Source organism: Vipera berus (assembly GCF_964194415.1).
Source record: "Vipera berus genome assembly, chromosome: 5".
NCBI lineage: Eukaryota > Metazoa > Chordata > Lepidosauria > Squamata > Viperidae > Vipera > Vipera berus.
Window position 1 is genome coordinate 9,931,913 of NC_138207.1, and position 26,420 is coordinate 9,958,332.

The 26,420-nt window shown below is 44.8% G+C and overlaps 1 protein-coding gene across 1 annotated transcript in view; it reads left to right on the forward strand.

The window, feature by feature from the left end:
* The window catches only part of MCF2L2 (MCF.2 cell line derived transforming sequence-like 2), a gene marked incomplete at its 5' end in the record, with an annotated part of 214,247 nt that overhangs the window by 139,356 nt on the left and 48,471 nt on the right, over positions 1–26,420 (forward strand). The window contains 4 exons of the mRNA XM_081329835.1: positions 18,811–18,877; positions 19,711–19,826; positions 21,097–21,166; positions 25,913–26,005. Coding sequence (XP_081185961.1) covers positions 18,811–18,877; positions 19,711–19,826; positions 21,097–21,166; positions 25,913–26,005 — 346 coding nt within the window. The remainder of the gene's footprint in view (positions 1–18,810; positions 18,878–19,710; positions 19,827–21,096; positions 21,167–25,912; positions 26,006–26,420) is intronic.

The window sequence follows — 26,420 nt, forward strand, 5'->3', positions numbered from 1 at the left end:
TTATGACTTGTGGACTTCAACTCCCAGAATTCCTCAGCCAGGCACGCTGGCTGAGGAATTCTGGGAGTTAAAAGTCCACAAGTCATTAAAAGGGCCAAGTTTGAAGAGCCCTGATCTAGCTCTTTCTTTGCTGTTGGCATGTTCTACAAAAGGACTTTGTTTCACTCTGTTGTCTAATGTTCCTAGTAATAGTAGCCGCCTGCGTACAACTAGATAATCAATCCAGACAGAAATGGAGCGTGGAAAAGAAGCTGTTTATAGGACGCTGCTTTTTAAAAAAAAAAGATTTTTAAAGCATAACAACAGTTGTTGATTGGTAATGCTCTTTTTCTGTCTTGATAGTTTCAGTTTGCAATCCAAGAGTCCCTGGAACAATTCCCAACCCGGAAGTGAATGGAGTTATCAGTTGTGTTAGAATTGATATGCAGAGAAGTGATACACGTGGTTTCATCTACAGCAGGGCTGTCCAACCTTGGCAACTTTAAGACCTGTGGACTTCAACTCCCAGAATTCCTCAGCCAACTCTCATTTCTGAGAGTTGAAGTCCTCAAGTCTTAAAGTTGCCAAGGTTGGACAACCTGATCTATAGTTCAGAGCATACAATCTCTGTTAGCAATCAAAGACCAGGAGATGGAGCAGTGAAGCATTGCCAGAACCAGGCAAGGCTCGGGACTTCTAGAGCGGGAAGGCACCAAACATAGTTGCATAAGTTACAGGATGTACATGCTGTCAGCTGGAGATTTAAATATGGGAAGCTTCTGGCATCTATTCAAGTATAGCTGGAGAAGGTCAAAATGTCTTGGAAACAATGATCTGTTCCTGAGTAGTCTATTAGTTCCAAGTAGGCTGCTACTTTTGATATGCACTTCAAAAAATCTAGTGCTTTTCTCTTTCTCTGTCCTTTTGACCTCTTGTAGGTTGGCTGCTCAAATCTCAATATCCATATTAGGCTCAATGAGTATAGAGCAAACTATGGCCCCTTTACAATCTGTGGACTTCAACTCCTAGAATTCATAATAATAATAATAATAATAATAATAATAATAATAATAATAATAATAATAATAATAATAATAATAATAATAATAATAATAATAATAATAATAATAATAATAATAATAATAATAAACAACAATTAATAATAATAATAATAATAATAAAAGTTGGAAGGAACCTTGGAGGTCATCTAGTCCAACCCCCTGCTCAGGCAGGAAACCTTATACCATTTCAGGCAAATGGCTGTCCAGGCTCTTCTTAAAAACCTCCAGTGTTGGAGCATTCACCACCCCTGGAGGCAGGTTGTTCCACTGGTTAATTGTTCTAACTGTCAGGAAGTTTCTCCTTAGTTCTAGGTTGCTTCTCTCCTTGACTAGTTTCCATCCGTTGCTTCTTGTCCTGCTTTCAGGTGCTTTGGAGAATAGCTTGACTCCCTCTTCTTTTTCTGCCAACCTAGCAGTTCGAAAGCACGTAAAAATGCAAGTAGAAAAATAGGGACCACTCCGGTGGGAAGGTAACAGCGTTCCGTGCGCCTTTGGCGTCTAGTCATGCCGGCCACATGACCACGGAGATGTCCTCGGACAAGCGCTGGCTCTTCGGCTTTGAAACGGAGATGAGCACCGGCCCCTAGAGTCGGAAACGACTAGCACGCATGTGCGGGGGAACCTTTACCTTTACCCTCTTCTTTGTGGTAGCCCCTGAGATATTGGTACACTGCTATCATGTCACCCTTCACTCTTCTCTTCGTTAAACTACACATACCCAATTCCAGCAACCGTTCCGTATATGTTTTAGCCTCCAGCCCCCTAATCATCTTTGTTGCTCTTCTCTGTACCCTTTCTAGAGTCTCGACATCTTTTTTACATCGTGGTGACCAAAACTGGATGCAGTATTCCAGCTGTGGCCTTACCAAAGCATTGTAAAGTGGTATTAATACTTCACTTGATCTTGATTCTATCCCTCTGTTAATGCAGCCTAGCACTGTGTTGGCTTTTTTGGCAGCTGCAGCACACTGCTGGCTCATATTGAAGTGATTGTCCACTAGGACTCCGAGATCCCTCTCACAGTTACTACTATTGAGCAAGGTACCACCTATACTATACCTGTGCATTTGATTTTTCCTGCCTAAATGTAGAACCTTACTTTTTTCCACCATTGAATTTCATTCTGTTAGATAGTGCCCAGTGTTCGAGTCTCTTCTGTGGCTTAGAGGGCCATCCAAGTCAACTTTAACTGTTAAACAGGCAATCTTCATAATCCTGTTTGTAAGAACACAAGAGCAGAATTCAGGAAGCAAGGCAGAGGCTGGATTTTTAACAAAACAGTTCATCTTATAAAATCAAGGATTTTTGTTTTGTTTTTTTTAAAGATAAACCCTTTTTTGGCAAGACTTGCTACTCTTGAACCTTAAGCAAGTTCTATCTGACTTTGCCACTTCGTTTTATTAGTCTTTGATTCTCTTTCCTGCCCATCAGAAAGAAGGAAAAGTAAGGAGAGAAAAGACAGTTTTCTGTGCAATCAGACAAAAGCTTTGTTACCTATAGGTAGTCCTTGACTTATGATCACCATTCAGCCCAGAACTTATGTTGCTAAGCGAGACAGTTGTTAAGTGAGTGTAGCCCCATTTTATGGCCTTTCTTGCCACAGCTGCTAAGTGAATCACTGAAGTTAGTAAGTGAGTAAACATGGCTGTCCGGTGAATCTTTGACTTTGACATTGACTTTGCTTATCCGAAGATCATATGGCCCTGGTGTTCTGAACCAGCCCTCTTCTCGCACCCCTAATCAAAAGAAGAGTCTGGAAAGCGTCCAAGGCTAAAAGGCTTCTGCCAAGATTTAATTACGCAGTTAACAAAAACACAAGAGCTTGTCTTCTCAAGCGGAAAAAGTTGCTTTCAGCAACCAGCCCCTCCCCAAACACTTCTTTTATAGAGAGCTCAGGGCGTGGTCTCCCTGTGCCTCCTCCCGAGGAGTCCCATAGTCTTTCTTTGTTTGTCCCTGCTCGTCTGCCTCCTGCGTCGGGCGTCCTTGAACAGGGCCAGCTGTGGGTCATCATCCTCCGCACTCTCGGGCTCACACAGCTGAGAAGAGGTCCCCGGCTGAGGGCTCTGCAAAGCCTCCAAATCATCATCATCAGCCGGTTCGTTTCCCTCCTCCCCCACATCTGAGTCCTCCGATACATCGGAGCCGGCTGTCGGACCCACAGGCTGGCCCTGAGTCACAACACTATCCCGCACCGCAGGGCCCTTCCCCCGGGTCTGCCGATCCGGATGCGGTCGGGATGGGAACTGTTCGTGAAAAGCAGTCACCAACGCAGGGGCATGAACGGCGGTCGCGTCTTCCCATGTGAAGTCCTCCGGCCCGTACCCTTTCCACTCGATCAGGTACTGGAAGCGACCTTTCAGCCAGCGGGAATCCCTGATGCTGGCGACCTCGTACTCGGGGGTGCTGTCTCCATCACGAGTTCCTGATGGTGGAGGTTCCGCCTGGCGAAGTGGACAGGCCGGTCGTTCGGGGACCAGCAAGGACCGATGGAAGACGGGGTGCACGCGCAGGGAACGTGGCAGAGTTAAACGATAGGCGACCGGGTTGATGACGGCCTCGACTGGGAACGGTCCAAGGTAACGGTGGTCCAGCTTCCTCGCCGGCCGAGTGGATGGCAGGTTCCTGGTGGACAGCCAGACCCGATCCCCCACCGATAGTGGAGGCGTATCCCTTCTCGACCGATCGGCGAACCTCTTGTAGTCGGCCTTGGCCTTCTCCAGCTGCCGTCGCACCAACCGATGGATTGCCTGTAACTCCGCCATGAATTCGTTCGCTGCCGGCTCCGGTGAGTCCACGGGAGAAAGGGGGAAAAACCGGGGGTGATAACCCACGTTGGCCAAGAACGGTGTCATCTGCGTGGAGGTGTGCTGCGAGTTGTTAAAGGCAAACTCGGCTATGGCCAAGTAGTCCACCCAATTGTCCTGCTGCAGGTTAACGTAGCAGCGCAGATACTGCTCTAAAATGCCGATGACCTTCTCGGTACCCCCGTCGGTCTGAGGATGATGCGCGGACGAGAGGCAAACCTTAATGTCCAACGCCCGCATCAACTCCTGCCAGAAGCGGGCTGTAAACTGGGCCCCCCTATCGGAGACGACTCTATCGGGAAGGCCGTGCAGCCGGAACACCTGTTGGATGAACATGCGACTAGTGGCGCGAGCTGACGGTAAGCCGCGACAGGGGATGAAGTGCGCCATCTTGGTCAACATGTCCACCACCACAAACACTGTCGTGAAGCCGGAGGATGGGGGTAGATCCGTCAGAAAGTCCATGGACACAGCCCCCCAGGGTCTCTTGGGCGTTGGCAAAGGCTGCAGTAAACCAGGCGGGGCCCCTGTCGCTGACTTGGCCTGCCTGCATGGGACGCAGGAGGTGACATAAGACTGGACATCGTGTCGGACTCGGGGCCACCAGAAGGTACGGGAGACCAGGTTCAGAGTCTTGAACAGGCCAAAATGCCCCGCAGCCGGGTTATCATGACATTGGCTGAGGACGAGTCCCCTGAGTGGCCCTCCTGGAACATAGAGCCGGTCACGATAATACAGGAGTCCATCCGTGACCGACCAAGGCGAATCTGGCCCCACCTCTTCCTTCCGCTGAGCCACCCACGCCTCCTGCTGCTGCGCCTCCCGGATCCGAGCCCGTATATCCACCGGCTCCCGCACCGCAGCAAAAGACTCGACGGGGATCACTGTCCTGGGCGGAAGCTTGTCTTCCACTCGGGTGTACTCGGGCTTCCTGGACAGAGCATCCGCTCTCTGGTTGTGCCCGCTTGGTATGTACCGCACCCGGAAGTCAAACCTCGCAAAGAAGAGGGACCACCGGATCTGGCGTTGGTTCAAATTCCGAGCGGTCTGCAGGCTTTCCAGATTCTTGTGGTCCGTCCGGACCTCGATCTGATGCCGCGCCCCCTCCAGATGATGCCTCCAAGCCTCGAACGCTGCCTTGATGGCCAGCAGCTCCTTCTCCCAGATGGTATAGTTGCGCTCCGAGGGGTTCAATTTCCGAGAGTGATACGCGCAAGGGAAAAGGGTACCGTTGGGCGTCGCTGCCTGGAGTAACACGGCCCCAATGGCAATGTCGGAGGCGTCCGCCTCCACGACAAACGGCCGTTGCGGGTCAGGATGCTTCAAGATGGGCTCCTTCATGAAGGCGTCCTTCAAAGCTTGGAACGCCTGTTGTTCGGGGGCGTTCCACTGGAACCGAGTCTTCTTCTGCAGGAGCCGGGTGAGGGGGGCTGTCAAGGCAGCAAAGCCAGGGATGAATGTCCGATAGTAGTTGGCAAATCCAAGAAGTCGCTGAACATCCTTCACGCGACGCGGGGGTTGCCAACTCTGCAACGACTCCACTTTACTTGGATCCATGGCGATGCCCTCAGGAGAAATGCGGTGGCCCAAGAAATCAATGGTCACCTGGTAGAACTGGCACTTCTCCAACTTGGCAAACAGCCGATGTTTCCGGAGGCGCTGCAGGACCTGACGGAGATGCTGTTGATGCACTTCACGCGACGGGGAGTAAATCAGGATGTCGTCCAGGTAAATCACAACAAACTGGTCCAACAGATCCCGAAAGATGTCGTTCATAAAATGCTGAAACACAGCGGGGGCGTTGGTCAGGCCAAACGGCATCACCGTGTACTCGAAATGTCCATAGCGAGTACCAAACGCCGTCTTCCACTCATCACCCGGCCGAACCCTGACGAGGTTGTAAGCTCCACGCAGGTCCAGTTTCGTGAAGATCTTAGCCTCCCGGAGTCGGTCCAAGAGCTCGGGGATGAGGGGCAGCGGGTAGCGGTTACGCACCGTGATGGCATTGAGTTTCCGGTAGTCACAGCAAAGCCGTAACTCGCCCGACTTCTTTTTGACGAAGAGCACGGGCGCAGACACTGGCGAGGACGAGGGCCGGATGAATCCACGAGCCAAGTTCTTTGTCAGGAAGTCCCGCAATGCAGCCAACTCGGGCTCCGACATGGAGTACAAACGCCCCACTGGGAGAGGCGCATCAGGGACTAGGTCAATGGAGCAGTCGTAGGGCCTGTGCGGGGGTAATTGGTCCGCCTCTGACTCGCTGAACACGTCAGCAAAGTCGGACAGTTCGGGAGGCAAGGAAACCCCTGGGGAACCCTCCACCTGGCCGGCACAGATATGGCGGGTGTGGTCCACGCACTGCAAACTTGGGAAGGTGACCAAGTTCTGAGACCAATAGATCTGTGGATCATGCGCCCGGAGCCACGCCAGTCCCAAGACCACGGGGAAGTGCAGATCCGAAGTGACGTAGAACTGAATGGCCTCCACATGGGTACTGATGGCCATACACACGGGTTGCGTGGCGGCCGTGATAGGCCCGGACAGGAGCACTCGACCATCGATGGTCTCCACAAGCATGGGCGGATCCACTGAACACTGGGGAACAGCCCATTTGGCCACAAAGGCCGAATCCATAAAGTTAGTGGTAGCCCCAGAGTCAATTAAGGCATGGACCGGAATCCCCTCTGGCTTGCCAGGGAGGATCAGTCGTGCCTCCAAAATCAAATGCCGTGGAGGTTCACAGGCACCGTCGGAACGGCGTCGCTCGGCGTGATCGTTGTGGGTCGCCCGATCTTTCACACCGTCTAGATCGGGCTCGGGCCGTTTCCCGATAGCAAAGCAGGGGACTTTCTCGGGGCAGGCTTGGTCACTGACGCCCGCTGACGCTTCTTCGGGCAAGAAGCAGCCAAATGTCCAGGGTCCCCACAGTAAAAACACAACCCCTCCGATCGTCGTCTGTCCATTTCCGTCACCGATAGACGGGACCTGGCGGCACCCAGCTCCATTGGCTCCTCCCTCTGGACTGGGGGCTCACGCACAACAGGGGCGGCAGGGGTCTGTGGGGTGGCACGGCGACTCTTACGCTGCTGCAGCCGGGCATCGATCCGCAGACAAAGATGGATCAGCCCATTCAGGTCTGAGGGAATGTCCACGCGGGCCAGCTCATCCAACATCTCCTCTGACAAGCCATCCTGAAAGGCATCCACGAGCGCAGCCTCATTCCAGGAGGAATCCTGGCTAAGCAGCCGGAAATCGCTGATATAGGCCTGTAGAGGGCGCTGACCCTGCCTCAAAGCTTTCAGGCGTCGGGTGGCAGTCTGCGCCTTAATCGGGTCCTCGTACATGAGGCGCATATGGTCACAAAACCCCCCAAAGTTATCCAACAAAGGGCTAGGCTGTGCCAACAGAGGCGTGCCCCAACGAGCTGCATCTCCCGACAGAAGGCTCAACACGAATCCCACCTTATCTCGGTCAGTGGGGAAATCAGCTGCTCTCACGCTGATATAAAGCTGGCATTGTCCCAGGAAGGCAGGAAACAGTTCTGGATTACCAGCAAATTTATCCGGCATAGCTATCTGACATTTCCTCCTGGGTGGGGGGGCAGCATGTACCTGAGCCTGCAGTTGTGCCACCTGAGTGGCCAGCAAGGTGAGTTGCTGGTTGAGCTGGGCATTCTCGGCAAGAAGCTGCTCCATCGTAGTATTAAGGGGTGGGTGGCTGAAAGCAAACTGTTCTGAACCAGCCCTCTTCTCGCACCCCTAATCAAAAGAAGAGTCTGGAAAGCGTCCAAGGCTAAAAGGCTTCTGCCAAGATTTAATTACGCAGTTAACAAAAACACAAGAGCTTGTCTTCTCAAGCGGAAAAAGTTGCTTTCAGCAACCAGCCCCTCCCCAAACACTTCTTTTATAGAGAGCTCAGGGCGTGGTCTCCCTGTGCCTCCTCCCGAGGAGTCCCATAGTCTTTCTTTGTTTGTCCCTGCTCGTCTGCCTCCTGCGTCGGGCGTCCTTGAACAGGGCCAGCTGTGGGTCATCATCCTCCGCACTCTCGGGCTCACACAGCTGAGAAGAGGTCCCCGGCTGAGGGCTCTGCAAAGCCTCCAAATCATCATCATCAGCCGGTTCGTTTCCCTCCTCCCCCACATCTGAGTCCTCCGATACATCGGAGCCGGCTGTCGGACCCACAGGCTGGCCCTGAGTCACAACACCTGGGACACTGCAACGGTCATAAATATGAGCCAGTGGTCAAGCATCCGAATTCTGATAATGCGACCACAGGATGCTGCAACGGTTGTGTGAAAAACAGTCACAGGATATTTTTTTTCCAGGGCTGTTGTAATTTTAAATGGTCATTAAACAAATGGTTGTAAGTCAAGGACTATCAATATCTTTTGGGTAGGTTTGCGTGCTGGGAAAAAGCACAGGAGCAGGGCTAATAACAAGGATGTCTAGATGCAACACCCTTACACATACACCCCTAATGATTGGGATCATTCCTCTTTAAGGGTATCTACAGTATTCCTCAAGTTCCATCAAACGAATATCTCTGCTTTCTTTTTTCAGTATTTAGAGCAGACATGTCAAACACAAGGCCCGGGGGCCAGATCCAGCCCACGAAGTGGTTTCATGTGGCCCGCGAAGCCATCCTGGAAACAGTGAGGGAACGGCCCCCACTGCCTTGGCCCTGGCCCAGAGACCCTCCTCCTGCTAGAGACCCTCAGATCTGTCCCACTCCTGCCCAGGCCCCCATAGGCCCCCTTGATGCGAATGATGTAGAGCTGGCCACGCCCACCCAGTAGGCCATACGCACTCTAGCCACGCCCACCCAGTAGGCCACGCCCACCCAGCCCATACCCACCCGGTCCCCTGAGGGCAACCGCAATGCTGATGCGGCCCTCAATGAAATTGAGTTTGACTCCCCTGATTTAGAGGGTTGTGCTCTTTCAAATCAGAGCCAGAAATACTTGCCTTGCCAAGGCAATGTTGCAAGGCTTAACTGGATGCTTGGGTAATAATTCTGAAGATGAACATCTTTTTTCAAAATTGTTATTTACAGTGCACCTGGCTCACCATAACAGAACATGCCCAAACACTCAGATACAACCTCTTTAAGAAATGCTGCAGTTATCTGATGCTTTCCACAACTAAGGGAAGATAGAAGTCAAACATAGATAGCAAGGTTAGTGACCTAAGTAGAAGACATACTGTAGTGGGTACCCTGTAATGAGCAGACTTTATAGTGAAGACTGAGAAAAAGAAAGTGGCATTTGCAAGACTTTTGGGAATTCTTGTGTATCATTCTGACTAAAATGTATTATAAGTGGCCCCATTTCTCCCTAGCAATAAGGAAGCTTTGGGACTTAGCTTGTGAGATATAACTTGGAGAAGAGGATCATAAACCTCAGTCCTCCGCCAGGAACCTCAGTTTACATAGAAAATGTAATTTTTGTTGCAAAAATCCTGGCTAGCCTAGGAGAATGATGTCGCCCTGAAGTCAATGGTTGCTTGGGGTCTACCGTCTCTAGGATGGCCAAAATCTAAACCAGGTTCTTCCCATGTTGGCTATTTTAAGAGGTGTGGACTCCAACTCCCAGAATTCCCCCGCCAAGTTGCCAAGGTGGGAAAATGCTGGCTAGTCTCAGTGAAGTCCAGATTGCCTTACTTCACCCTTCCCCAACTGTGTTCTTGTCAGCTCTTCAAAGTAGAAAACAGAAAATTAGAAATCAGGTCAGGAAAGAAACTTCACTAAAATACTATTTTACTGAAAGGCTGCCAGCCTTTTTTCTTTCCTCTTTCTTACCGTATTTTCCAGCATATAAGACGACTGGGCGTATAAGACGACCCCCAACTTTTGAGAAGATTTTCATGGGTTTTCCCTATGTGGTGCTCCTCAGGTGCCTTAGAGTTAACAATGCTCAAAATTGTTCTGGCTGAGAATTTTAATTTTCACACATCTGGAGAATGCCAAGCTAGGGAAAGACTGATTTAACCAAAATGTTTTGATTCTCAGCATCTTAGGCAAAAAGAGACAATGACGCTTTTATCTTAGCTGTTTGGATATACAGAGTCTTGATGTTTAACATTCAGATACAACCTCTTTACTGCTAAGCTTGTAAGCCGCCCTGAGTCTTCGGAGAAGGGCGGGATATAAATGGAATTAAAAAAAATTAAAAAAAAATTGTTTGCTTCTGATCTTTCTAAATAAACCCAGCCTATTTTTATTTGTACACAGCTTAGCAAGCCATTAAACTGTGACCTTATTTTTATTTTATAAATGTCCTCAGTAGCAGAATCTTCTAGATATGTCCAGCTCTCTCCAGTTGACTGACATACAAAAAAGATGCATTTCTAGTATGTTGTGAGCTTTAGCACACTTGTAGTTATGAGGCAATGTAGGAATACAGTACTATTGACTTGACTGACTGATGTAGATTTTATTTGCATATTTGTAACACTCACACTTATTAATGATAACACTTTTTGGTAGTCCCAAAGGTGCTTTTTCCAAAAGGCAACTGGCCTTTCTTGGTTTTTTTTTCCTTTGAAAATGTTTTCACTTCTCATCCAAGCAAGCTTCTTTAGTTGAACTAAGAAGCTTCTTGGATGAGAAGCAAAACGTTTGCACAGGAAAAAAAACAAACAACCACCAAGAAAGTTCAGTTGCCTTTTGGGAAAAAACACAACCATGACCTGCATGACTGAGAATCTCCACAGGCATTCTGTTTGGTATGATTGTGCCTGTCTAGACAAAGTGAACAAACTGCTTCTGCCGGACATAAGTAGGAAGTCAGGGCTGCTTCTCAATTAGGTGAAGGTTTATCAAGAGCTTTTGGCCTCGAGATCAGCTTTGCTCTGCCTCGCCTAAACCTCGTCTCCTCTCGCCTTGGCGCCCCCTTCTACTACAGCCACACGCGCTGGCTGTTTCAGCCAGGAGCGACGAGCATTGTGGCCCAACACTTCGGGAAGGCACCAGGTCTGAAAGAAGGCAGTTCTTTCCATACGTTAGTTAATGAACAGGGCGGCGGAGGAGTGGGGAGGGAAGAAACGGTCTCAGCCCTGCACCGCAAGTTTAAGATTCACACATACACCCTCCCCAAGGCCGCCTTCTACTTCAGGGCGGAGGCGTGACCCCGGGCTGCTGTAGCCCCAGTGCCAGCTTTCCGCTGCGGTCTGCCTGTTGCAATTCCCGAGCTGCGCCTTCCCGGGCGGGTGTTGCTGTAGGTGTGCCACGGCACCACGCCCTGAAGTCAAACTCCCAGGGTCAGGTGAATCTTAGCTCTACACGAACATGCCAGGTCGGCCTCCGCCTGGCTTCCCGCGCTCCCTTGAGCTCTCGTGCTCGCGGAGCGCCAGCGGCTCGGCACGCGCTTAACTCCCACTCCCTTCCCCCCAAAAAAAGGGTTGCTTCCCTAGGACACTGGTAAGCTGGAGCCTCAGCCTCGGTTGGGCTGGTCGGTTTATTTATGAGGAGGCCATCTTTCACCGTTCTCGAGCGCTGGATTTGTCCGTTTCCACTAACGTCTCCGTTCCCGAGGATTGATTTACTACTTTCCAGCATATAAGACGACTGGGCGTATAAGACGACCCCTGACTTTTGAGAAGATTTTCATGGGTTAAAAAGTTGTCTTATACGCCAGAAAATACGGTACATCAAAGAGAGTCAAGGTAGACTTACTTTAAGTTTTTAATACTTTTTTTTCTTTTCCCAGGCTTAATTCATGTTTTGCTAAGGGTCATATTCCTTCTCCAGAATCATCATTTATGATGATGACATCAGTGACATCTCACATCTCTCCAGCTTTATCACAGTATAAATCAGTGGTGGGATTCAGCCAGTTCGTACCAGTTCGGCAGAACCGGTAGCTAATTTTTTGTTGCTCAGGTCCAGAATGGACTTCTGGAAATGGCATCCACACAGAGAACTGGTTGTTCACATATTTGAATCCCACCACTGGTACAAGTTCCCAGAACTCCTAAAACTTTACGGCCTATTTCTAGACAGGAATTTTGGGAGTAATGATCTGATATTCTGGAAGGCACTATTTGGATATATGAGTTAGATTAAGGTAGATCAAAATTGGAAGGAATAGATGAGTCAGTGGTTTTAGGGGTTCTATGTCCATGTCTATCTCTTTCTCTGTCTATCTCTGTCATATCTATCTATCTATCTATCTATCTATCTATCTATCTATCTATCTATCTATCTATCTATCTATCTATGTCTATCTATCTATCTATCTATCTATCTGTATCTATCATCTGTCAATCTATCATCTATCTATCTATCTCTATCAATCTATCCATCTATCTGTCTATCTATCTATATCTGTCTATCTATCTATATCTGTCTGTCTATCTATCATCTGTCAATCTATCATCTATCTCTATCTATCTATCTATCTATCTATCTATCTATCTATCTATCTATCTATCTATCTATCTATCATCTATCTAATCTGTCCAATTTTTAAAGCTGCTCTACTCAACCAACTAATTCTTGGGTTTAAGGGGCTTGTACATACCAGTAATATTATGAGTTATTCCTTTGCAAGTGTATATTCTCAAAGTGGGATGTCATACAGGAGGGATGAGATTAATTATACTTTATTGGAGAGGGAAATGTCTACCCACAATGGTATTCTACCAAGAAACCCTAATGCAGCGATCCTCAACCTTTCTGGCTTGGCGGACCAGCAGAGGGGAGACGGTTCTGTGCAAGTGGCAGGTTCACACGCGAGCAAGCACTGCTCATACAAATGGAGCTGTCCCTCTGAGCACGAGCACTTGCTACTCGTGCAAATGGAGTTGCACATGCTCACTCACCTGACACTTGCGTGGCCTGGTTCTGAACAGGTCATGGCCCAGGGGTTGGGGACACCTTCCCTAATGGACATTTATAACCTGGACAGTGTCAAGTGGATAAGTCAAGTGACACTTGCGTGGCCTGGTTCTGAACAGGTTCATGGCCCAGGGGTTGGGGACACCTTTCCTAATGGACATTTATAACCTGGACAGTGTCAAGTGGATAACCGGAGTTGAAGTCCACAGCTTAGAAGCTACCCAGTCTTGAGTTACTCTGAAGCTAACTCAGGGTGAGTACAAGTAGCAACAGAGCTTATGATTATCTAAGGGAACACCTGCTGCCAGCGTCAATTTCCCATCGTCCTGTGCGCTCCCACAGGGAGGGCCTCCTCAGAGTACCGCCGGTCAAGGATTGCCGACGGGCGATCCCCAGGGGGAGGGCGTTCTCTGTGGGCGCGCCTGCCCTATGGAATCAACTGCCAACGGAACTCCGGACTGCCCCCGACCTTCGTTCATTTCGCCGGGACCTAAAAACCTGGCTCTTTGAGCTATCTGGTCTGGACTGAGGGGTTTAATGTTTTTAAATTGTGATTTAATTTTTGCGGCTAGACTTAATTTAATTTAATTTTAATTTTATATTGGATTGTTTTTAAATTTTGCCTTGTAAACCGCCCTGAGTCCTTTGGGAATAGGGTGGTATATAAACAGAATAAATAAATAAATAAATAAATAAAATAAATGATGCAGCTGGATTAAAGCTAACATATGACCTCTGAGGCACTAAAAGGCAAAAGGGAAATTTAGGGTTGGGATTTTAACCTTTAAATTCCTTCCATTGGTTTATAGTACTTGATCTTCTTTTCTCCCAGGGACATATATGACACTTTCCCCTGTCATTGTCCAGAAATAACCTGGGGCATGGTTGTGTTAGTGGGTTTTTTCAATAGACTCAAGGGGGAACTATATGTGATTTATGCTGTATATGGTTTGAGCCTTTCTTCCCAGGCTGCCTTTGCAGTCAGTTCTTCAGAAGACAACAAGAATGGACCAAAGCAATTTTTTTGTCATTTTTTTTAAACTTATTCCAAAGGAGGAGAAAATAGGAAAATACAGGAAAGATGGATAACCTGTATTTGGCCCCAGAGTCCTTCTCAGCTTTTTTTGGCAAGACACTCAGAACACTTTGCCAAAATTGGGCAATAAGTATGGACATTCAGCAACAAAACTGTCCAGCCTTTTATTGCGAAATAAGAATGTTAAGTTTACATTATGTCAGTGCACCTTTTTTTAAACAGAAAAACCAAACCTCCCTAATGTAATAAAGGAAAAGTCATGCAAGCTCACAGGGGCACTGCCACAGGCCTCATGTTCCCTGGAAACTATTTTGCTTTTAAATGTAGCGTCCTCTCCCTCCCCCACTTATTTTGGATACCTTCGAGTAAATTTTGTCTCCCGGCCTAGAGAAAATCCTTGTAGTTTTCTTGGCAAGATTTCAGAAGTTCTATTCTATTCTATTCTATTCTATTCTATTCTATTCTATTCTATTCTATTCTATTCTATTCTATTCTATTCTATTCTATTCTATTCTATTCTATTCTTTCCTTATTCTTAATAGGGCTGAGAGAGAGGGGCTGGCCGAAGGTCACCTAGATAGGTTCATGCTTAAAATTGTGACTAGAACTCACAATCACATGGTCTCTAGCCTGGTGCCTTAATCACTACACCAAACAGGTTCTTCCTGCCATTGCCACCGCCCTGCTAAATCAGCTTCTATACTTACAGCATTGAAAATGGGACAATCAAGTGGTTAAGCAATATTTGGTAAAAACCCATGAAGACTCTAATTGAAATCTGCCCTCAACTATCTACCACCACACTGGCCAAATGACTGCGCCATTGAGATATTACCAGGGGCCAAGCTCCCTAAACCAAAAATGTACGCTATGGCCCCTCTTGAAATGGAGGAACTACAGCAATATGTAAACAAAAAGCTAGCCAGAGGCTTCACTGAGCCGGCAAAATCCCAAGTGGGGGCTCCGGTTTTGTTTAAGGGAAACAAAGACAGGTTGCTGAGGCTCTGCGTTGATTATAAAGGGTTAAACTGTGTGAGGGGGGAGAATAAGTACCCCTCCCTCTCCTGAAGGGTCTATTAACCCAGACATATCAAACACAAGGCCCGGGGGCCAGATGCGGCCCGCGAAGTGGTTTCATGTGGCCCGCGAAGCCATCCTGGAAACAGTGAGGGAATGGCCTCCACTGCCTTGGCCCTGGTCCAGAGACCCTCTTTCTGCCAGAGACCCTCAGATCTGTCCCACTCCTGCCCAGGCCCCCATAGGCACCCTTGGTGCGAACGATGTAGAGCTGGCCACGGCCACCCAGTAGGCCATACGCACTCTAGCCACCCCCACCCAGTATGCCACGCCCACCCTGGCCATACCCACCTGAGGGCAACCGCAACGCTGATGCGGCCCTCAATGAAATTGAGTTTGACACCCCTGTACTAACCCATCTGGCGAAGGGGCGTATCTTCACCAAACTAGACATAAGAAGCGTACTGTCAAGTAAGAATAAAAGAAGGAGATGAATGGAGAACTGCGTTTAACTGCCCTATGGGAGGTTATCAATTCAAAATCATGCCATTTGGACTACAAGGGGCTCCAGCTGTCTTCATGCAGCTGATTAACCAAGTGCTGCGTGATCATCTATACAAGGGGGGTTTGGTGTATCCCAATGACATCTTAATTTATAGTGAAAATATGACTGATCATGTGAAATTAGTGTGAGAGGTGTTAAGTGCTAAACTATGTGTCAAATTGTCAAAGTGTAAGTTCCACCAAACCCGACTAGATTACCTGGGTTAACGAATTTCCAGTGAGGGCATTGAGATGGATCCAGGTAAAATGCAAGCTGTGTTTGAGTGGCAACCATCTAAGACTCGAAAACAACTTCAAAGCTTTCTGGGGTTCGCCAATTTTTATCGGCAGTTCATTCATTCCTTTGCTGAAATTGTTTTACCTCTCACGGGCTTATTGAAAACAGGTAAAGATGGGGAAAAGCCATGACCAGGCCAACTGCTAGCACGGAGTATGAACTATCAAACTGCTTTTGAGAACTTAAAGAGACTGTTTGCAGTTGAGCCAATCTTAAAGCACCCCTGCCTGGTGGAGCCATTTGTAATTCAAGCTGACTGCTAGTCTTCTTGTGAGGAGTGACTGTATGGAGCACTTGTGGGCAATCACAAGTCCTCTCCTTGTCCAGAGGGGAATTACAAAGAACCAGTCCATTCATCTTCTCTTCATTTCACTGCAGTTGTCAGTTCCACTCTGTTGCCCTCAGTGGAGCCATCTTTGTTCTCCATTTGTTCCCCAAAAGTCCAATGGCTCTACTTTGTGAAATCTATCTGTAATGCAACATTTTGGATTGTGGCTTCTATACAGCAATGTTTCTCAATCATGCCAACTTTAAGTTTCATAGCCTGCAATTCTCAGAATTCCCCCAATTAGTATTCTGGCTAGGGAATTCTGGGAATTAAAGTCCATATATCTTAAAGTGGCTAAGGTTGAGAAACACTGCTATACGTGATAGGAGAAAAAAAAATCAGTATATTGACGTTTTGTGTTCTGTGTATGTGGGCAGGGAGTACATGGACTAGATTTTTGCTTTCCAGCAAGTCAGAGACACATATGAGAAAGAAAAATTATTGTTCCTTTGTTGCTTTAGAGACAGTTATTCACAAGTTGACCTACCATATGCAGTTGGAGATTGGTTAATGAATGTGATAAGAACAGCATATGATTGATGCGAAGGATGTACAGAATAAATGGAATGCGAAGTGAAATTTTCAAAACTGAGCAAAGAGTAATACAAGGGGTGTGGTGTTTCCAGGGTTGTTTAATGCATTTACAGGCAAAGCTACAAAGGAACTTGTGGGGAAGTTAAAGGTCTATAAAAATGGAACATTCTGTGCAGAAAATGTCATGGTTTAGCTGGCAGTCAAGCCATATGTAGCCAAATAAAGTGAGGATCTCATTATGCCAAGGCCTTTGTTCAGCATCTAGGTTGCAGATTTTATCGCAAGTAATCCTCTTAGATCCTTCTTTGCTGGATATGACAAATGCTTCTCTTTTCCAGTAGGCCCGTGATGGCGAACCTATGGCACGGGTGCCAAAGGTGGCACTCAGAGCCCTCTCTGTGGGCATGCGCGCCGTCACCCCAGTCCTAGGCCTTCAGTTGGGTTTTATAAAACCTTTTCGCTTTAGGCCTCCACTGCCGTGTGCAAGAAAAAAAAAGGTTCAATCAATCAATCAATTTCAACTTCTCGCGGGGAAAAAAAAGATCTCGCAAAGTTGGAATTGATTGATTGAACTTTTTAGTCCCCACCCAGTCTGCCATTTCCACCACAGCCACGCCCACCCAAAGGACCACGCCCACCCAAAGGGCCACGCCCACCTGGCACCCAATGATACAAAAGTGGGATTTGGATTGCAGTTTGGGCACTCAGTCTCTAAAACAGACATGTCAAACACAAGGCCCGGGGGCCAGATCCATTGGCTTCCAGTTGCCCTCCGGGTGAGATTCAACGTGCTGGTGATGACCTATAAAGCCCTAAATGGCATGGGTCCGGATTACTTACGGGAGCACCTGCTGCCAGCGTCATCTTCCCTTCGTCCTGTGCGCTCCCACAGAGAGGGCCTCCTCAGGGTGCCGTCGGTCAGAGAGTGTCGGCTTGCGGCCCCCAGGGGGAGAGCATTCTCTGTGGGCGCACCAGCCCTTTGGAATCAATTACCGGTTGAGCTCCAGATGGCTCCCGACCTTCGCTCTTTCCGCCGTGATCTGAAAACCTATTTATTTGAACAGGTCGGCCTGGTTTAAGGGTTTGGGGTATTTTTAATTATTTATTGTTAGGGCTTCATTAATTTAATTTTACTTTTAACTTTTGTAACTTTTGTAGTGCTTTTATTGCCCTGTACACCGCCCTGAGTCCTTCGGGAGAAGGGCGGTATAGAAATTCAATCAATCAATCAATCAATCAATAAATAAATAATTCTGATCTCCAATTTAAAGCTATATATTTCTCAAATGACTGTGATTTCTGACACATTCCAACAACTTCCCAAAAGCAAAGAAATGGGGAAACTGGAAGGAAGTGGGAGGTCATACCCCTCCCACTCTTTTTTTGATTGCTAGTGGTATTCTGTTACCTGTTTAGGTAAGTAAATACTGACTTAAGTTTTGAAATTCCTTTGCCACTGGAATTATTTTTCTATTTATGATATATACTCTTAGATCACAGACTGTCAGCACTGGTGTGACAAATATAGTCGGTGTAAAATTTAACATTCATTTTGGTCACATCAGATTGCACTTTTTTTCTCTTAAACGATGACCCAACAGGTCACAAGGTTGCCTAGTAGCTTATAAAAACATCACAATATTTGCACACCTTACAAACATAGAATATTGACGACAGAAAAAGATCATTGAGTCTGCCCTTTGAGCTTATTTTTCTTTTGTTTTTAATTTATTTATTCATTATTTTTAATTATTACTTTTACATTTTATTTATTTTTACCTTAACACTTCTTCAACTTACTCTGGTTCTACTGCACGAACAGCAGGATGTGTGGCCTTTGAGCTTTATCATTTGCTTATATTACAGCATAATGTTATATTAATTCATAACAATGCCTTCTGGATTGCACCGTGTTGTCTTTAAATCCCTACATGGCCTATTTGAAACATCTACCTCACCCACCAGAACTGGGAGGCAGGGAATGTTACATACCCTCTCTTAAGGAGGTCCATCTGGCGAGACTTCTCTGTGATGGCTCCCTCCGTGTGAAACACCCCTGGAGAAATAAGATTGATCCCCACTCTTTCAAAAGGCCCCACAGACATGGTTTTGCCAGCAGGGTGATAGGAGCCCATCAAGTGGTTGGTTTGATTGTTGTCACCTGGGGGATGAAGGTTTATTGGGTTTTGTATTCGGTATTTTGTTTCTGTAAGCCCTCCAGAATCACCATGAGTGAGTTGGTTGGCCATATACTGTAAATGTCCTTAATAAATAATAAATCTGAATATTCATTCACATCTTCTCATTTATGGCTTTGTTACCTCATTACAACGCCCCTTAACAAATATTGCGCTCTCTCTCTCTCTTTCTCACAGCCATATAATAAATGAATTGATAGAAACTGAACGTGCTTATGTCGAGGAACTTCAGAGCATAATCGAGGTACGTTCAATGTCTTTTGAAACAGGAGCAATGAAGTTGAAATCAACAGCAGCAGAGAGGTTTTTTGGCAGCTGCCTTCCTGCTCAGAAGAAGATTCAGATAGATAGATAGATAACCTTTATTGTCATTTTTTTTACTGTGGGCACAATGGCACACATTAAAAATGAAATTTAGTTGCTTGCTCTCAAAGTGTACCCATAGATAACACACATTCAGTAGAACTGATTTTATTGGTGAAAGTATGTGAACCTACATATTTGCTTTCTAAAAGTGACACCTAGTTGTTCATGTGTTTATACTTTCATCTATCACATGATTCATTGCTTGCAAAAGTTAACGTCCCAAAGTGCCCCAATGTGGTTAGGACGAGCTCTGCTTCAGAATTGTAAAATAACCGTCTTAAGTAGATATATTTATTTATGGAATCAACGTTTCTGGTGGCCCAGGTTAAAGGACTGAATTCTGGGAGTTGAAGTCCACCCATCTAAAAATTGCTGACGTTAAGAAAGACTGACCTAGGCAATGTCTGGAATTCAAAGCCAGTAGGTTGATAGGGGATACATTATGAAAAATGAGAAAACCAGGCACATTTGCTTATATTATGAAATGAGTGCAGGTGGTGGAATTCATATCTTTGAGTTGCAAAATCTGGATCCTTTGGTGCAGAATTTATCTACTTTTAGTTCAAATGGAAAGTGCAGGCTTAATATTTCTAAGCAATCTTAGAATGAAAAAACTGACAGGGCAGGATTAAGGCACTTCTCTGCTTCTGATATTTTACTCTTTACTCATAGTTTTGTTCTCTCACTGTTCTCTTTCTTTCTCTTAAATAGGGCTATGCATCAGAAATGGACAACCCTGATTTAATTCACTTGATCCCAGCTGTAGTTTTGAACAAGAAAGAAGTTCTTTTCGGAAACCTCTCAGAAATCTATGAATTTCATAACAGGTTTGTGGTGCCACTCCAAAAGTAGCTATAAAGTGGTTGTTTTTTTTTTTGAAGGACATGCCACTTAGAGGCCATAAAACATCAGTCCTAAACCAACTACACTGACTGCAATCCATTGGCAGCAATAATTGGCTGCCTGCGATATTTTTAATATAAGGAAATAATATATCTGAATATTTTAAATCTCACCTGGGTTCTGCGTAACATCTACATACGGTCATTATGACTTTCCAACTGTAGTTCTTAGGTTCCTTTCTGCAATCAGATAGACACGAAGGGTCATCCAACAAAGCTTTTCCAACACAGAAATAAATTTTGCCAGATAATTCTGAGAGGTCCAGGTCTCTTTTAATTTTTGTATTTCTCTTTTAATTTTTGTATTTTGCATTTTATATGTGCCCTGTTCACCGCCCTGAGTCCTTCGGGAGTAGGGCGGTATACAAATATAATAAATAAATAAATAAATAAATAAATAAATAAATAAATAAATAAATAAATAAACCTGTGTTTTCTTTTATAACTACATCGAATATAAAATAATACATCATTTATAACCAACGTGCACATACACGACTAACTTTCTGGGCCTGCCAACAATGCACCCTGGAGTGAGAATAACACAGGCATTGCTGCCCTAGAGAACTTTACCTGCTGAAAAGAATATTTGTAACTCAGGTGCGCTGATGATGTTACCTGTTGTTGTTGTTAGCTGCGAAGTCGTGTCCGACCCATCGCGACCCTATGGACAACATTCCTCCAGGCCTTCCTGTCCTCTACCATCTTCTGGAGTCCATTTAAGCTCGCGCCTACTGCTTCAGTGACTCCATCCAGCCACCTCATTCTCTGTCATCCCCTTCTTCTATTGCCTTCAATCTTTCCCAGCATTAGGCTCTTCTCCAATGAGTCCTTCCTTCTCATTAGGTGGCCAAAGTATTTATTACCTAGTTTGGTAATAAAAAATCTGCACGAAAACAAGCAAGCTCAGAGAGCACCAAGGGCCCCATAGAACTTTATCTAAATGAGACAGCAGCAACCTGAAATCTTCACAGCATCTCGTGTCTTTTTCAGCCATGCTTAGTGGCCATTTCGCTGTTAGCAGCTGTGTTTGCTAAATGAGGACTGCCTATATTCTCCGAAGTGGTGCAAATATGATTGAAATTAATACTCCTCGGACCTTTCTTGCTAGGGGACCTTGTAGTTTAAATTCAGTTGAAGACCTCACCTGAAAAGCCTCTTTTAAACTTTTGCTTTCATTTTATGTCCATTCCAGAATCTTCCTCAAAGACCTGGAAAACTGCATAGAAAAACCTGAGCTTCTGGGTCGGTGCTTTTTAAAAAGAGTAAGTGAATCACAGTGTTTCATTTCATTGGGGCTTCTTGATGGTGTTCAGACCAATTTCCTTTTGCATCTGATATTCTTTTCAGGCTGGGATTTCAGCGGGCAGCCAAATGGGAAGTCATGTGAAATTAAGAAACTTTCTTGGGCAGTTAACAAATAACCAAAGACATAAAAAGATCACCTTTCTTTCTTCCAGTTAGTTGGCAGGACGATGCTAGAGTTTTTCGTTGTCCCACGTCTTTCAATTTTCATTTTTCATTCTCCTCCCCCCCCCACCATGCTTTTTCTTACTGCACAACTTGAGAAACAAAAACACATAGTCCTTGATTTTACAACCGATTGCTTAATGATAGTTCAAACTTACGATGGATCTGGAAAAAAGGGACTCCCAACCCAGATTCAAACTTCTAATGTTTGGGCCATCTCCACAGTCACGGGTGCTTAACATTTGGCCTGCATTTAGGGCCATTTGTTGTATCTTGCAATCATGTAACTGTGATTTATTAGTATTATTTTATTTATTAAATTTATTCATCACCCATCTCATATTTAAACACCTGTTTTTAATGCATTTTGACCAGAAACTGGCATTTACTTCTAGCAAAAGAAAGAAAGCCCCATAGTGCAGGAGACCCTAACCTCTAGGTTGCAGCCTACTAGTGGGCTGTGAGGTGTTTGCAACCGGGCTGCAGAAATGGCTCGTGCAGAACCATCCTGTTCCCCCGTCCCCCACCAGTCCACAAAGGTTGGGGAACTCTGCCATAGTGAATAATGGGTTTGCTTAACAACTGTGGTATTTCTTTATGGCTGTCATGTTTGCTTAAGTATCTCCACAAAAAAGATTGTAAAATTGCGCACCGTTCTGTGGTGATCCACTTTGCGACAGTCATGACTTACAGCTGAAATTGAGGGCTCCATTATGGTCATAAGTGTAGGACCACCTGTACCAGAAGAGGAAAAAGAGAAAACGTTTTGAAGTTAAAAAAAATGTGTAAGGAGAAATGTGACAACTGAATATATTCACTGTAAACAAATGAAAAAATAGAGCAAAATAATTTGCATGTAATTCGGTATTGTCAAGCACCAGGGAAATCAGAAGATCCAGGCACTTCAAATGGGTATAAAGATTTATTACAAGGTTAAGCTCTCTACAACAATCTGAACTACTAACGGCCAAAGTGAATTGGCGTAGATAAGAGTCATCGGAATTCAAGGTGGGCTGGAGTTAGATCTCTTGTGGGCACAAAGGGATTCGAGACTGATGACACATTTGACCCCTCCCTCTCGGGCTCAGCCTGTTCGTCTCCAACAACTACATTTTTTGCTGCCTTGAACTTAGAACATTCCACTGAGTTCAGCTGCTTCAACAGAATGCAGTACCAAGAGTTCCCCTTTGTAGAACTATCACAAATTGATCTGAGCTATCTGCTTAAAGTCTATATCCTATGAGAAATGAAAAATCCGTAAACATTCAACAGAAGAAAAAACACTTAAATTAAGGGCACATAGGAATGTTTTGATGGATTGCAATCCGCTAAACAATTAAAGGGCTGGGATGGCGCAGTGGTTAGAATATAATATTGTAGGCTAACTCTGCCCACAGCCCGGGGTTTGATCCTGACCAGCTCATGCTTGACTCATCCTTCTGAGCTTGGTAAAATGAGGACCCAGATTGTTGGGGGCAAATATGCTGACTCTGTAAACTGCTCAGAGAGTGCTATAAAGCACTATGAAGTGGTATATAAATCTAAGTGCTGTTGCTAAACAACTTCAACAGAAAAGTTGAAAGATTCCTCTACTAAACAACTAAAGAAGTTGCTTAGTGGAGAAATCTTTCAACTTTTCTTTTAATTTGTGCAAATCAATATTTTCCAATAAAGTGGAAAAAATCTGCTATTGTAATTATTATTAACAATATTTTCTATCTTCTATTGTTATTACAGAATCAGTAATTTCATACGCTTATCCCTTAACAGAGTAGTCAAAATTAATTAAATCAATGTCTTTAAACTTGGCCATTTTAAAATGTGTGGACTCCAATTCCTATAATGGCTGGGGAATTCTGGGAGTTTAAAACCACACATCTTAAAATGGGCCAAGTTTGAAAAACACTGTTCTAAATCATGATTTCTTGACCGATATTGTCTGCTCATCAGTACATTTGGTCTCACAATTTTGATTTTTAAAAGTGCTCTTAGATATATTCAGCATATGTTTTACAAGCTAACTTCTGTACCGAAGGTGTATAAGTTTGAGTATTTAATTCTTCAGTCAAAAAAATCAAGTTTATACAAATTTATACAAAACAAATCAAGTTGGTTAAAAAGAAATACTGGCAAAGAATAACCATCTGAACTATAATTGCATATTTCACAAATGTTTAAAGTCAGAAGATTTTACAAAGCAATTTATGATTTGTCAAAAAGAACTTTGAACTTTGAAAGTAGAACAATTTGATACTTGGTTAATGAATGTATTTGAATCAAGACCAGGATGTACTATAAATTGTGTTTTTGGGTGTGTGTCTTTTCTTGCTTTTATTTTCTTTGTTTGTTGCTCAGGTTACAGTCATGGTTAATCAGAACTTGATGTGTTATTTAAATTCCTTTAATTTTACTTTAATCAGGCCATTAAGTTTTATGTTGCCTTTACCTAAAACCACAGTATGTGTTCTTAATCCAGCTAGCAAAAATTGTGATGCATTCATTTGCACCACAATGAGAGGGAGGGTTAATTTTTAAAAGCAATGCATTCCCTACCTTGTTAGAAGTAATTTATAAATATTGCAAAGGTTGTGAGACTTGCTCATTTGTACAAATTATGGCATTTTAAAAGAGAAATGACTTTCTGTTGTTGGACATGTCAGCTCCTCCAGATTTCATGAGGAGCCATAATTCAAGGGTTGTGTTTTTTTTCCCAAGCAAGATGAGTTTTCTGCTTCCCATGAGAAAATGGAGAGAATTATTCTTTTGAGTCCTTGGACTTTTCTTGCTAGAAGAATGTTTCAGGCAGGTGTCTGTAGAGATTCACAATCATTCAGGTCATGGTTGTCCCAAAGATGTTTCTTTCTAAAAGGCAAATGGAAGAAGTGAACAAAAGAAGCTTCTTGGATGAGAAGTAAAATGTTTTCAAAGGGAAAAAAAACCAAGGAAATCCAGTTGCCTTTTGGGAAAGAGCCATCTTTGTTTTAGGCAGATGGTGACTCATTGGCCTGTGAAAATTGCTGCTTCTCTTGAAAGAGAGAAAGACAAAAGTTTTTAGGAATGCCTTTCTTGGCTCATTTGACTGGGCTGGCCTTTAAGCCAGGTGTGATGTTCCAAGAAACAAGAAAATGTGTTGATGGGATGATCTGGAATAAGAAAATGTTCCATCTGCTGCTCAGCAAGGTCAGCCGAGCTTGGACTGAAACTTTATGTTTGTGTTTGTGTGTTTTGTATTTGTTTGTGAAACATTTCATGAAGGTTGCCTATGGTTTGAGAATAACACAATAACAGAGTTGGAAGGGACCTTGGAGGTCTTCTAGTCAAACACCCTGCTCAATCAGGAGACCCTACACCATTTCAGGCAAATGGCTGTCCAGGCTCTTCTTAAAAACCTCCAGTGTTGGAGCACCCACAACTTCTGGAGGCAGGTTTTTCCACTAATTAATTATTCTAACTGTCAGGAAATTTCTCCTTCGTTCTAGGTTGGTTCTCTCCTTGGTTAGTTTCCATCCGTTGCTTCTTGTCCTGCCCTCGGGTGCTTTGGAGAATAGGTTGATCCCCTCTTTTTTGTAGCAGCCCTTTAGATATTGGAAGACAGCTATCATGTTATCCCAAGTCCTTCTTTTCATTAAACCAGGGGTCCCTAACCCCCAGTCCGTGGACATGCCAGAAACTGGTCCGTGCAAACAAGTGAAGACCCATCTGCGGTATGCGGGTAGCACGTAAGGCCATGCCCCCTCTGATCCATGAAAACCTCTCTCCACGGAACCAGTCCCTGGTGCCCAAAAGGTTGGGGACCTCTGCATTAAACTAAATATACCAGTACTCAATTCCTGCAACCATTCTTCGTATGTTTTATCCTCCAGTCCCCTAATCATCTTTGTTGCTCTTCTCCGCACTCTTTTTAGGGTCTCAAGATCTTTTTTATATTGTGGCTAACAAAACTGGATGCAATATTTCAAGTGTGGTCTTACCAGGGCATTATAAAGTAGTATTAACACTTCATGTGATCTGCCCAGCTCATGACATTGTCTTCACTTCCAACAACATGTGGGACAACTAATATCGGTCCAGAGTAATGTGAATGGACAAAGACAGTCAAGTCAAGTGGATATTGAAGTTGTGCTTTTGGGAGTTGAACCAACAAAGCGCCAGGCATAAGGGCTTCAGAGGATGTGGTGAAAATGCAGTTAAATCACTAGAGCAGGCAAGGGTAAACTCTTAGCTATTTTGGAGACTGGGGGAATTTCAGTGAAGCTCCAGATGTGGTACCTAAAAATATCATAGAAGTTGTGGAAAGAAATGCACATTCCTCAGATTATATTCTGTTTAGTTTTGGCTTCTTAAGGGCTTTATAAAGTCCTGGTTTAGCATGACTCGTAAGCCTAAACCTAGGCTTGCTTTTAAAATATGAAGTCTGCAATAGACGATATGCAAATTTACAAAAGAGGTTTGTGCATTCTGGCAAATTTATTTGGGGAGAAATCTTCTCCTTTGGGTATGTTGATTTACATGGTTCAGCACTGACATCCTTTGTATTGCAGAAAGAAGATCTCCAAATCTATGAAAAATATTGCCAAAACAAGCCTAAGTCAGAAGCTCTTTGGAGGCAGTGTGGAGACAGCCTTTTTTTCCAGGTAGGCTCAATAAAGCAAACCAACTGAGAAACCATCATTCTCATGTCTTAGAAGTTTAAGTTTATTGAATTTATATACCGCCCTTTTCCTGTAGGACTCAGGGCAGTTTACAAGGTATTTAAAAACGTCAATACAATACAAAAGTTAAAAACAATTAAAAATAATTAAATTTGATCCCTGAAAAATATAAAACCCCCAATTAAAAACACTCAGCTTGGCCTGCTGGATTTACGGCAGCAAGACTTTTGATAGGTCAATATTGGAAGAAAGAGGAACTGCTGACTATACAAGAGTGGATTTTAAAGGTTTCCGACTTGGCAGAGATGGCGAAGATTTCGGCCTATTTGAAAGATTACTCGCAAGAACATTATATTATGGAATGGAGAAAATGGATTGAGTTTATCCAGAATAAGTA